The sequence below is a fragment of the Dendrobates tinctorius genome, unplaced genomic scaffold, assembly GCF_039654945.1.
Source record: "Dendrobates tinctorius isolate UK_male_01 unplaced genomic scaffold, ASM3965494v1 ptg000138l, whole genome shotgun sequence".
Classification (NCBI taxonomy): Eukaryota; Metazoa; Chordata; class Amphibia; order Anura; family Dendrobatidae; genus Dendrobates; species Dendrobates tinctorius.
Genome location: NW_027361806.1, coordinates 1998648 through 2012569, shown reverse-complemented (window position 1 = coordinate 2012569; position 13922 = coordinate 1998648). Strand labels below are relative to the sequence as shown.

The 13922-nt window shown below is 41.3% G+C and overlaps 1 protein-coding gene across 2 annotated transcripts in view; it reads left to right on the top strand.

Annotated features, from left to right (window-relative positions):
- Nucleotides 1–11634, top strand: part of LOC141048615 (cytochrome P450 4B1-like) — a 58183-nt gene extending 46549 nt beyond the window's left edge. For both annotated transcript variants that reach the window (XM_073544379.1, XM_073544378.1), the window contains exons 4-12: nucleotides 826–953; nucleotides 1066–1190; nucleotides 2125–2276; nucleotides 4484–4590; nucleotides 5922–6112; nucleotides 6696–6829; nucleotides 7613–7677; nucleotides 8044–8126; nucleotides 11323–11634. In XM_073544379.1, coding sequence (XP_073400480.1) covers nucleotides 826–953; nucleotides 1066–1190; nucleotides 2125–2276; nucleotides 4484–4590; nucleotides 5922–6112; nucleotides 6696–6829; nucleotides 7613–7677; nucleotides 8044–8126; nucleotides 11323–11500 — 1163 coding nt within the window. In that variant the 3' untranslated portion in view covers nucleotides 11501–11634. The remainder of the gene's footprint in view (nucleotides 1–825; nucleotides 954–1065; nucleotides 1191–2124; nucleotides 2277–4483; nucleotides 4591–5921; nucleotides 6113–6695; nucleotides 6830–7612; nucleotides 7678–8043; nucleotides 8127–11322) is intronic.
- The last annotated feature ends 2288 nt before the right edge of the window (nucleotides 11635–13922 follow it).

Here is a 13922-nt window from a genome sequence, read left to right as displayed (position 1 = left end):
GCCGGAGATGTGTGCCTGTCTACTGCCAGTCACAGTGGAAGCAATAGCACTGTATACAATATAATGGAAAGGCAGGACTTGTGCTGTGTAGAACCAGTACTAGGAACCTCTGCAGCAGTTGTACTGTATAAATAAAACATGATGAACACACAGGAGAGGCATTGGTGGAAGCAGCAGAACAGAATAGAACATAATAAAAGGGCAGGACTATGTTATGGACAATCTTTTCATTGGCATCAGCTGAAGGGGAATGGAGACTGACCTTTGTCTCATGCTGGATTCATTTTGTAAGGTTTTAAACACTTGCATAGGATGATATGGTCCAATTGGGCAGGACAAAATCACTTAGCATTTGACCGTACACTAGAGGCTGGTCGTATGCCCAAAGCAACATTGGGTCAGTTCTTTCCACAGGTCCAGTCTGCTGATCCAAAAGTCCATTTAGTCAGGGACATGGCGGTCCCTCCTAATTGTTATACCATGTGATAGTTGCAAGGTGTTTCGGAGGTCATATGAGTCTTCTTTGGCTAATGTAATCTTCTGCAATGTGTAAAAAAGCAGTGGCCACTCTAGGCACACAAAGCGAGTTACAAATTTTCAAATTTATCGGATGTAGCATCTTACTTAAAACTTTGAGATCAAATTTGATTTCCAGCAAATCAATTCGCTCATATGTAATAATATTGGCTATGTTTTCACCTAAATAAGCGTTACAATTTAGGTCTACTATATCTACAATTATTGTACATGCTCCTCCGTCCAGTAACACTAACTCGAAATATAGGTCCCCTACTTTGACCTGTCTTTGGCCTTCATATTATTCAGGGAAAGGTTTGTTGGTGCTGTCAGGGCATAAATGGTTCCTGCACCGGAGACTGTTGACACCGGGATTCCATTATGATGTCCTGAAGCCATATGTCAGAGTGACGTCCGACAGTGTTAATGTTATGCTGGTAAGGAGAAATTTACAGGTTTACAAACCACCACAGTCACCCAAACGTCGATTTAAACAGCCAACCTATTTTCTGATTGTAATGACTCGGGTTAATGCTGAATCTTGTTTAGGATAAATGGGAGAAACTGGTCCCAAATAAGAAACCAGTGGAGCTTTTCCATCACGTCAGTCTCATGACCCTGGACACCATCATGAAATGCGCCTTCAGTTACGAGAGCAACTGCCAGAATAACAGGTTTGGTTTTTGCCATCATTGTATATCTAACAATACAAGATGTGCTTATCATGTAGTTACTAAACAGTATAAAAAAAAGTCAATCCAGCACTGAAAATAGTCAGAGTAATGGAAGCAAAGCAGTCTGAAATGTATCGTAGTGGTAGGGTGTCTATACAGACCCTGCGGTGTTGGAACACCACAAAACACGTTTCGCCTCGCTTGATCATAGGGTAATGTCAATGACTTATTACTCTGACTATCTTCAGTGTGCGGTTGATTTTTCAAATAAAATATTATCTAGTGTTCCTTAGCATACTGATATAATTTAATCTTCTGTATTCCGCAACAATTTTGTAGTTTCCTTTGGGTTGGGTCTCATTCAGACGTCTGTTTTTTCTTTTCACATATGAGAGAAATTATCCTAATTTTATGAGTGGTTTTGATCAGCAAGATTTCATCAGTTTCATCCAAGTTTGGTTCAAGTTTCATCACTTTTTCTCAGATGAGAAATACAAAAAAAAAAGGAAACGTTTCTCTACCTTCTTCCACTTAGCTCATATGGCATTGAAGTGCTGTCCCGGTTTTTCACGGACCCATAGATGTGTATTGCTGATTTTGATCTGACTCTTGGATAAATATCGGGTGTGTCTCAGCGATTTTTAGTGGACCACTCAATCCACATAAAAACCAGAAATGCGTACAGCCCCATAGGCTGTACTGTGTAAGAGGAGTTTGTTCTATCCATGAAAAACACGGATAGAACTCGTATGAAAGAAAAGAACGTCTGAATGAGTGCTAATTCTCCCAATTTTATGTGCTGTTTTTATTATTCAATAATAAAGAAAAGATTAATTTGTGAACAGTCGGTTTTCCAAATTGTTTTGTGGCTTAGTAGAAGCCTTGACAAGTACTGGGCTCTGTAAGATGTGTGACCACTTTCTTCTTTTTGCAGTGAAAATGCCTACATCAAGGCTCTCTATGAGCTCTCTTGCATTGTGGATTATAGATCCTGCTACTTTCCATATCATAATGACTTTATTTTCAACGTGAGCCCACATGGATTCCGTTTCCGGAGAGCTCTGAAAATAGCACACAAACACACAGGTAGATCATAAATTACTCACAAGTTTTTAAAAAAAAGAAAAAATTAAGTAAAGATTTTTTTAACGTTGTAAATTTTATATTAAAATACTAGATTTTTTTATATTTAATAGTCCAATAAATTAGCTTATTATAATCTTTTACACATACAGTGCCTTGCGAAAGTATTCGGCCCCCTGGAACTTTTCAACCTTTTCCCACATATCATGCTTCAAACATAAAGATACCAAATGTAAATTTTAGGTGAAGAATCAACAACAAGTGGGACACAATTGTGAAGTTGAACGAAATTTATTGGTTATTTTAAATTTTTTTGGAAATGCAAAAACTGAAAAGTGGGGCGTGCAATATTATTCGGCCCCTTTACTGTCAGTGCAGAAAACTCACTCCAGAAGTTCTTTGTGGATCTCTGAATGATCCAATGTTGTCCTAAATGACTAATGATGATAATATAATCCAGTCATGTGTAATCAAGTCTCCATATAAATGCACCTGCTCTGTGATAGTCTCAGAGTTCTGTTTGAAGCACAGAGAGCATCATGAAGACCAAGGAACACAACAGGCAGGTCCCTGATACTGTTGTGGAGAAGTTTAAAGCCGGATTTGGATACAAAATGAATTCCAAAACTTTAAACATCCCGAGGAGCACTGTGCAAGTGATCATATTGAAATGGAAGGAGTATCATACCACTGCAAATCTACCAAGACCCGGCCGTCCCTCTAAACTTTCATCTCAAGCAAGGAGAAGACTGATCAGAGATGCAGCCAAGAGGCCCATGATCACTCTGGATGAACTGCAGAGCTCTACAGCTGAGGTGGAACACTCTGTCCATAGGACAACAATCATTCGTACACTGCAAAAATCTGGCGTTTATGGAAGAGTGGCAAGAAGAAAGCCATTTTTCAAAGATATTCATAAAAAGTGTTGCTTAAAGTTTGCAACAAGCAACCTGGGAGACACACCAAACATGTGGAAGAAGGTGCTCTGGTCAGATGAAACCAAAATCGAACTTTTTGGCAACAATGCCAAACGATATGTTTGGCGTAAAGGCAACACAGCTCATCACCCTGAACACACCATCCCCACTGTCAAACATGGTGGTGGCAGCATCATGGTTTGGGCCTGCTTTTATTCAGCAGGGACAGGGAAGATGGTTAAAATTGATGGGAAGATGGATGGAGCCAAACACAGGACCATTCTTGAAGAAAACCTGTTGGAGTCTGCAAAAGACCTGAGACTGGGGCGGAGATTTGTCTTCCAACAAGACAATGATCCCAAACATAAAGCAAAATCTACAATGGAATGGTTCAAAAATAAACGTATCCAGGTGTTAGAAATGGCCAAGTCAAAGTCCAGACCTGAATCCAATCGAGAATCTGTGGAAAGAGCTGAAAACTGCTGTTCACAAACGATCTCCATCCAACCTCACTGAGCTCGAGCTGTTTGCCAAGGAAGAATGGGCAAGAATTTCAGTCTCTCCATGTACAAAACTGATAGAGACATACCCCAAGCGACTTGCAGCTGTAATCGCAGCAAAAGGTGGCGCAAAAAAGTATTAAGTTAAAGGGGCCGAATAATATTGCACGCCCCACTTTTCAGTTTTTGTATTTCCACAAAAATTTAAAATAACCAATACATTTCGTTCAACTTCACAATTGTGTCCCACTTGTTGTTGATTCTTCACCAAACATTAACATTTGGTGTCTTTATATTAGAAGCATGATATGTGGGAAAAGGTTGAAAAGTTCCAGGGGGCCGAATACTTTCGCAAGGCACTGTATACAATGATAGACCAGCCTGGCCACAGTGGTGTAGAAGATGCTTTTTGCATTCTCACCATGGAGCATAATTTCTAAATCACTATGACAACCATCCATAAGGAATGTACATTTGGAAAGAGTGAGGCCCACCATTGATGACTTTCGGTTGTAGTCAAGCCACACGTCTTTATGCCCTTTACACACTTCTCCGCTCCCCGTTTCTGCGACTTTTTTTTAGACAAGCTTGGCAAGACCCAAGAAACATGCTGACTCTTACGGCAGTCCAAGAGGTCTACACTTATTCCAAAAGTCTCCTCGATGTTACAGGAGATTTGGCAATTATGTCACAGAGGTGGACCATGCAACTAGTTTGGTGAAATCTCCCAAAAAAAACACCTATTGCGGGAGCGGTCTTCATTTACTAATTTGCTTTCTCCGGTTTCATATAGAAAGCGTAATCAAACTTAGGAAAGAATCACTAAAACAGGAGACCGAGTTAGAGAAGATCAAGCAGAAGAGACACTTGGATTTTCTGGACATTCTCTTATGTGCTAAGGTACTGAAATGATCCATGTATAATTTACCCAGGGAGAGGTTGTACAAGGGGCAGAAGTAGTTGCACCAAGGCCCTGGTGTCCTAAGGGCGTCCAAAGGCCTTTCTGCCACCTTAAAAGAAATCAGTATTATAAATGTCACATAGTAGTTTAAAGTTCCTGATTTCCTTTTAATACTAAAATCTGAAATAAAAATCAGTTGTACTTGGAGATTGAGAAGGTCGAGAATACATAGAAAGGCACATGGTAGGTGGAGAGACCTATTGCAGATATTGCATTGGAGAGGCTTAAAGGGAATCTGTCACCCTTTTTTGATATATCATATAATGATATCATTCAATTGTGTGCCACATAAAGATTCTCTTAGTACTTTTGCTTCCCCCTGACCCCGCACCTTTCATGCATAAATACCATTTTTGTATCAGTTCAGATGCATGTAAATTCCCGTGGTCCGGTCAGATGGGCGGGGCTTATTCACCTGCTCCCCCCTCCCTGTCTTGCTCTACGCATTTCTTCTTTCTTCTTCCTGCGTTCACGTATTGTTTCAGCGCTTGCGCATTGCAAAGGCCTCTGACGCTTGCGCAGTATGCTTTGCCAAACTGTGGGCAAAGCATATAATCGTTACTGCGCATGCGCCGGTGTTTTTCCCTGCGTCTATGACCCAGAAGTCTTCATATGCATATGAAGACTTCCGAGTCATAGACGTAGGGAAAAATACCGGCGCATGCGCAGTAACGATTATATACTTTGCCCACAGTTTGGCAAAGCATACTGCGCAAGCACCGGAGGCCTTTGCAATGCGCAAGCGCTGAAACAATACGTGAACGCAAGAAGAAGAAAGAAGAAATGAGCAGAGCAAGACAGGGACGGGGGGAGCAGGCGAATAAGCCCCGCCCATCGGACCGGACCGCGGCAATTTACATACATCTGAACTGATACAAAAATGGTATTTATGCATGAAAGGTGCGGGGTCAGGGGGAAGCAAAAGTACTAAGAGAATCTTTATGTGGCACACAATTGAATGATATTATTATATGATATATCATAAAAGGGGTGACAGATTCCCTTTAAGTTACGGAGATAAACCCTAGTATTAGGGTTAGATAATAGAGGTAAACCCTAGTATTGTCTGGTGGGCAAGTATACTGTACTATGCTTACAGATGGAAGGTGGTGCCGTTCTGCTCCTCTTAAGTGAACAAGACAGAGCTGCCATACTAAGCACCACCCATGAGCAAGAGTGAAGGAGTTTCTGGAAAAGAAATCAAATCTAAAACACCTCCCATGTTATCCAAATATTTCTAGTAACAGAGATATGTGTCTGTCTTTATCAGGATGAAAATGGTCATGGTCTATCTGATGAAGATCTGCGGGCAGAGGTGAACACATTCATGTTTGCAGGACACGATACAACGGCCAGCGGCATCTCCTGGACATTATATTGCCTGGCTAAATATCCCGAGCACCAGGAGAAATGCCGGGAAGAGATCAGAGAGGTCCTGGGAGATCAGACTACAGTAGAGTGGTAAGATCCTAATATATAATATTTATTGGCTTTTATGTTATCATCAATAGAATAAAGCCAATGACAGTGCTGCAAAAAAAGCCTTATGAGGAACCCCATCACCTTCGATAGATGAAAGGATTTTTTGGTTTGCTTGAAAGATCATCATTCTCGACAGCACATTGTCCTATGCAATCAGTAAAAGTGCGTGGGCCTGTTTAAATAATCTATTAAATAACCACTTATCTGCGGTTTCTTAATGTCGGCTGGTGTAAACCCAGCCTCAGGTTGATTTGGCTTGGCCTAGAATACACTTCCAATGCCCACGTAGGTCCAGCGCAGGCCACTCCAGTGGTCTGTGGCAGCTACAAAAGCCTTGTCTGCTCCATCAGGTTACTAGAAGAACACGTCAGTAGAGAAAATATCTAAAAAGGTTTCCATGATCACAGGTTTTACAAACGTTTTTTTCTGTCGTACACTTTCTCCTATTAATGTCAGTGAGAAGCTCCTCATGGGCGTGACCATTTTTTACATGATTGACAGAGTAGACAATATCAATAGAGTAATATTAGTATTTTCTATTATTACTGTTTTGTGTTTCTAGGGAAGACTTGAATAAGCTGTCATATACCGCTATGTGCATAAAGGAGAGTATGCGTCTCTACCCTCCTGTACCGGCAATAACTCGTGAGCTGAAAGAACCAATCACATTCTTTGATGGACGGAGCCTACCGAAAGGTCGGTCACTTTTTTTTTTTTTTAATTGAAATCCTAAAACCATAATATAAAACAAAATCCTGGTCACAACAGCCAGAGGTGCTCTACTAAGTACTAAAAACACTGGTCATGAAGGGGGTGAATAATTCTGAGACTGCAGTATTCCGTAAAACTGGCATTTTGTGATGAATTTGGCAAATCTACTTTTTTTGTTAGTGGTATCGACCATTTTATATTGTTCTTGTTTGATTCAAATAGCAGAAAGTTCATAAATTTTTGCTAATAAATTGAAATTGCGATGGGGATTGAATAATTTTGATTGCAACTCTACCTCCTGAAGCGATGTATGGATAGGAGGGCTCCTGGGAATATATACCAATCTACTTGTCTCGTCACTTTCTAACAATAAGAATAATAGGTTTGTTGTTGATACTGATGAACTAAACGATACAACGACATAACTCCAAAGCAGCGCTCCAAAAAGTCAGATGAAAGGGGGGTTGATTGGATCCAAACCCAAACTTTGTGAGACAGACAGCGACGTCTCAGCTCTTCTATAGCTATTTTGAAGCTTGGATGTCACAAACTACTTCTATATTACACTGTTTTTGGAGCGTTTCTTTTCAATTTTTGTCTTTCTGGCTTTTTTGTACATTGGATGCTTGCACCGATACATACTGGATGTGCTGTTTCTGTGCTAAGAATATTTGTGAATAAATAATAGTTTGTATTGGTTCCATGTTTTGTTGCTTGCTCTTATAGCAATTAATCCCGAATTCCTCTTTTTATCTTTTGATCTGACAGGTACCCTCGTAGTAATGAGTATGTTTTGCATGAACAGATCTCCCAGTGTTTGGGATAACCCTGAAGTAAGTGGAGGCCACATATCGTAGGTATTTAGCCGTATAGAATAATTTTAATATCCCCTGTATGTCATTGGCGTTAGTATTGAAATGTCAAGCTACCTAGGTATTGTGGATATATTATATACGTGATGTGTATGGTGTAATGTACTGACTATGGAAAAATTCAAGACGTTGCCCAAAAGTTTGAAGAATTTGAAATGCACGATAGACCACATGGTTTTGACCATAATTTTCTTTATCTTGACTTCTCGTGATGAGTTTCAGGTTATCGACGATGTTCTTTTTGTATTCTACATATATTGTGAAATGAACCTTATTAGTTTCTGTTGTGTTCTTACTAGCAGGTGTTTGTGCATCTTATGATTTTAGGTTTTTGATCCACTGAGGTTTTCACCTGACAATGCATCAAATAGACATTCACATGCTTATGTTCCATTCTCAGCTGGAGCAAGGTAAGACATCTTTGAAGATCTGAAACAAAATAGAAGAGAGGAGGGGGCGCTCCTGGCGTAATACCCGGTGGTCAAATAGAGAAGGTTAGGAACAAAGTACACAAACCTGCCATGGTTATGCTGCCTGATGAAGGTGAATTCACCGCCGAAAAGCTTTGTGAGGACATAATGACCAAGTAAAGAAGTTTCTTTTCCATCCAAAACAAGTGTCTGTCTTGGTCTGAGCACCCTAATTAGCCGTACTTCTCTTTCCTTGCATCTTTGAAGCTCTAACACAGTGTTCCCCAACTCCGGTCCTCAAGAGCCACAAACAGGTCATGTTTTCAGGATTTCCTTAGTATTGCTCAGGTGTTTGAATTCTTGTCTGTTCAGGTGATACAATTATCACCTGTGCAATACTAAGGAAATCCTGAAAACATGACCTGTTGGTGGCTCTTGAGGACCGGAGTTGGGGAAGACTGATCTAATATATGCCCCCTACTTCTACATCCCACTTGAGGATGATGCTGTGACTTGCATACAGTTTAACTAGGAAGGTGTTTACTCGATATGAAGAAAAGAGCTTGGCAGTTACATGTCAGAATTGAGCACAGAGCCTGGTGGTTACACATCTCACTTGAGGCCCATAACTTGCCAGTTAAACATCACAGTTGAGGCACAGAGCTTGCCAGTTACACATCACAGTTGAGGCACAGAGCTTGCCAGTTATGGGTCGCCCCGTCCCAGGGCTGTGGGGTACTCGGTACCGGGCCGGTGTCAGGGGGATGTGTCACGGCAGCTGTGACCCGGTCCATGGCCCTGGGCACCCAAATCAATGGTGGTTTGAGATATAGATTAGGTGATAGTTCGTGACGCCACCTGTGGTGTTTGGCAAGCAAGATGTTAAGCCAACGCTGCGTGTAGATCCTCTGGGGCTGATGGTGTGTTGCAGCATAGATGGTGTAGCTCCCCACAGGTGAAGCTGTAACCGCAGGGCAGTGTATAGGCGCAGGCAGTGTGAGGAATGTTGGTACCCAGATGTAGCAGTGCTGACGGTGTTGGTGCACAAATGAATGGAAGACACCAGGGCTTGCAGTTCCAATTTTTTACTCACAGTTCGTGGTACCCACTGGTGCCCGCCTCCGTGCCGTGTCCTCCGGGGTAGAGACTCCATCAACCTCCCAGGCAAGTCAGGATTCTCCTCTCCAAGTAAGAACAAAACCGTTGGCACAACCCTGAGAATTGTAGGTGGTGCCCAAGTAGGATCCCAATCCGTGAACTAAATATATATAAACTTGGCACACACCAAAGGTTTCTGATGCAGAAAGGTGATTTTTAATTATACAACAGTACATACATACACAGACGTTTCGGTCTAGGACCTTCATCAATGTACGATATATTGTACTGTGAGATTCTTAGTGACTGGGCTTTGTGAGATAGACCAATCCTGTGAGGAGGCACATGAAGCCGTCCCACTGCGTGGTGGTTTGTGGAGTGTGGACGCAGTATGGCACTTGGGATTCGCGGCGGATACTGCGTCCACACTCCACAAACCACCACGCAGTGGGACGGCTTCATGTGCCTCCTCACAGGATTGGTCTATCTCACAAAGCCCAGTCACTAAGAATCTCACAGTACAATATATCGTACATTGATGAAGGTCCTAGACCGAAACGTCTGTGTATGTATGTACTGTTGTATAATTAAAAATCACCTTTCTGCATCAGAAACCTTTGGTGTGTGCCAAGTTTATATATATTTAGGATTCTCCTCTCCAACACCCCGCCAACATGTACCTCTCCTGAACGACTCCTCTATTGCGCCTTTTAGTGTGAAGAGCTCCAGTACCGTGGTACTCTGAAGTTCCTCCTGTCAGATGTTCCTAACAACTCTACTTGTATGACAGACAGCTGTAGCCTCTCTCGGGGACTCCCTTCTCCGGAGTCCTGGCTCTCTATTCAGTTGCTGTTGTGCCCCAAGTCTTGGATGGGAGTAATGCATTTATAGCCAACTACTCCACCGGTGTCTGCTGCAGAACCATAAGTGTTCATACAACCTCAGGGACCGGGCCCCGGCCTTGCACTGAGAACCTATAGGCAGGGTTCCTCTTCCAACCCACAACTCCTCTCTGTTCGCCTACTCCTTCATTCCGCGCTGTTCCTTCTCTCTCTTATGGACGCTTAGGCTGCAGTTCTACATCTTTCTCCTTCTGTTCCCTTCCCGTGCCAGCTGGCTTAGGTCACTGAGGCAGCTGCAGCACTCCTTCTCCTCTTCCTCTCCTAGGGAGCTCGTTCCACTAAGACCAGTCCTCAGCCTCTCCTGACTGACTGTCTTCCTCCGCCTTGACCTCCTGTCAGGCTGACGACCTGTCAGCCTGCTCTCTGACTCAGATTGATCTCCAGACTGACCTGTAATTCTAAACCTTCCCAACCTTTTATATGGATTTCAACACCACCCACCTCCCAGCACATCTCGTGTGACGAAGCAAGGACCCACGAAAGGCGCTCTGCTACCCTCTAAGCATGAAGCCGCAATGTGGTCAGTGCTGAACTATCCTGTGTGTGGGATGCAGGTGTTGGAGTGTGGAAAGGAGTTCCCAACTTACCTAGGTGGTGGGGCACTACACCTTAGGAGAAGGCGCAGTACCTCTCTGGCGACTGAGCCTCAGGGGCGCCACAGTTACACATTACAGTTGAGGCACAGAGCTTGGCAGTTAAACATCAGAGTTGAGGCAAAGAGCTTGCCAGTTACACATCACAGTTGAGGCACAGAGCTTTGAAGTTACACATCACAGTTGAGGCACAGAGCTTACCAGTTAGACATTCATTTTATCTCACATGAAAATTAAAATGTTAGTAGGGCCCCAAACATGTGTGAATAATTGAGGTTATTTTTAATACTGCTGCTTTTTAAGGAGGTTGAGTAGTTAGCATTTTTGTTGAAAATAGGATTTTAAAGATATGGCTTTCTCCAAACAACCTACGGTAATTATAAAATCTTTCAGATGGCACTGAGATCCATTTCTGCCTGGATGTTACCTGATCCCTACTCGAGATTGTGTTGGGTTTTATAAGTAAAATAGTAGATTTGCCATCAGCTGCAGTTACTTGCCACAACTAAAGTTCTTTTTAACATAATTCTTACTATTTTATGTTATATATTGTACTGGTTATGTATAAAAATAATCAATTAACCTTTATATTCTCTCCCCCAGGAACTGTATTGGACAGATCTTTGCTATGAATGAGATGAAAGTTGCCATCGCACTGACGTTACAGAGATTCCAACTGAGTCAAGATCCCGACAATGAGCCAAAGATGATTCAGGAGCTCGTTTTACGTTCTGTGAACGGCATTCACGTGAACCTGATGAAAATGGACAAAGCTTCATAAAACTTGAAGACTGCAATCTCAATTATTCAGTCATGTCTTTACTGTTCATGTTGCACTGCTGCTATTTGACACACAAATGTGAATTGTAAAATTAATCTTATAAAAATAAATCTAATAATTATGGATTGATCAGATCCTGAAGGATTTAGTGTGATGCAGAATGAGGCGCAAACGAAATTAGAAAATTAAAACGTGAATGCATTCTATTGTAGTATCCTTAGGGTTACTTCATTGAACAATCTTTGCAAAGCTATGAATCTTTGCAATATATACCATTACCTTATCTTGCTACATTCTACAACACCATACTGAATGTGCTGCTTTTTCTGCCTACTTCAAGCTGCTTTAGTAGCTGCTTTGAACGGCAGGTCTAGCACTAATCCTATAGGATACACTATAAACAAACACTCTCATTATATGAGCATGGGGTAGGGGAGCAGAGAAGCTCACACAGTGAGTGTCTGAGAATAGATTGTTGTTAAAACTACAGTCCAAGGCATCTTTGAAAAGAGCACGAGCTTGGCAGATAAACCAGCACTTTCAGCATCATTTTGGAGAAAGATGGGAAAAAATAGGGTAATGTAGTATATTACAAAGATTCATAACTTTACAAAGGCTGATCAATAGTAAATTAAATAAAGTTAAGGTAATCAAAGAGCAAAGTAATCCACACAGCAAGAACGCCTTTTGGCACAATGTGAATCTATATACCACAAATGCTACTGGCAAAGAAACCTGGACCTACGGGTGCCCGTCCAGAAATAACAGCAGTAACAGTCTATGTAAGAGAAAAAGGGGATGGCACTCACCAGTCTTCAAAACGAATGTTTATTCCAAAGATTCAAAACATCTTTGACGGGAGAAATGGTAAAGGAGTGTGAGAGCAATGATGGCCGTTTTGTGCTATTGCGCTTCTATGGGTCATGACTAGTGTTGAGCGATACCGTTCGATACCCAAAAATATCGCATCGGATGGTATCGCCCGATACGAAAAAAATATCGGGTATCGCCGATTCCGATACCGGAAGTCCCATTCAAGTCAATGGGACTTCCGGTATCGGAATTAAAAAAAGCACTTTATTTCCTTGTTGACTAATTCTACATAATTGAAAACAAAAAACAGAAAACACACTATGATGGCCACAAAGTGAACTCACCATAAAGAAGCGAACCACAAAATAATATAAAAAATAATTTTATTAACAAAATCATATACATTAAAAGGGCCACATACCCATATTTAAAAAAATAACCCAGAAAGGGGACTGCAGCATTATTTTACCGGTATAATACATAGGTAAAAAAGTCTATTGACACTGTGAGGGTACGGTCCATATCATTTCATCAAACATCAGTATATAAATAAATCCACTAATACCAAAATTGGCTATGATTATGACCGATATTATCCTTATTACAACAGTGGGCCACCCTCAGAAAGTCAACACACCTGTTTCCATATATAGACTCATATAACACATAACTAAATCCATGATGGCAGAAAAAGAGGCATAATTAATCAATGCTAGATAAATCCACAGCATTAACCCCCATACTCCGCTATATAATATATTAGTGGAGCAACACACACATTAATGACAACCGCCAATTAGGAATTTTAAATAAATAGAGACATATGGATACCTATAATGTGCTAAGTATGATCCAGCCGCTGTCCCCTGTGCCCCGACGCGCGTTTCGCCCTACTGCTTCTTCCGGGGGCCCCCGGAAGAAGCAGTAGGGCGAAACGTGCGTCGGGGCGCAGGGGACAGCAGCTGGATCATACTTAGCACATTATAGGTATCCATATGTCTCTATTTATTTAAAATCCCTAATTGGCGGTTGTCATTAATGTGTGTGTTGCTCCACTAATATATTATATAGCGGAGTATGGGAGTTAATGCTGTGGATTTATCTAGCATTGATTAATTATGCCTCTTTTTCTGCCATCATGAATTTAGTTATGTGTTATATGAGTCTATATATGGAAACAGGTGTGTTGACTTTCTGAGGGTGGCCCACTGTTGTAATAAGGATAATATCGGTCATAATCATAACCAATTTTGGTATTAGTGGATTTATTTATATACTGATGTTTGATGAAATGATATGGACCGTACCCTCACAGTGTCAATAGACTTTTTTACCTATGTATTATACCAGTAAAATAATGCTGCAGTCCCCTTTCTGGGTTATTTTTTCAAATATGGGTATGTGGCCCTTTTAATGTATATGATTTTGTTAATAAAATTATTTTTTATATTATTTTGTGGTTCGCTTCTTTATGGTGAGTTCACTTTGTGGCCATCATAGTGTGTTTTCTGATTTGATGAAGTGCCATTATTTACAATTGGACATAGTGTTTAAATAATTGAAAACAAATAAGAATCATGTAGAATGTATTGTGGGAGGTGGAGGAGAC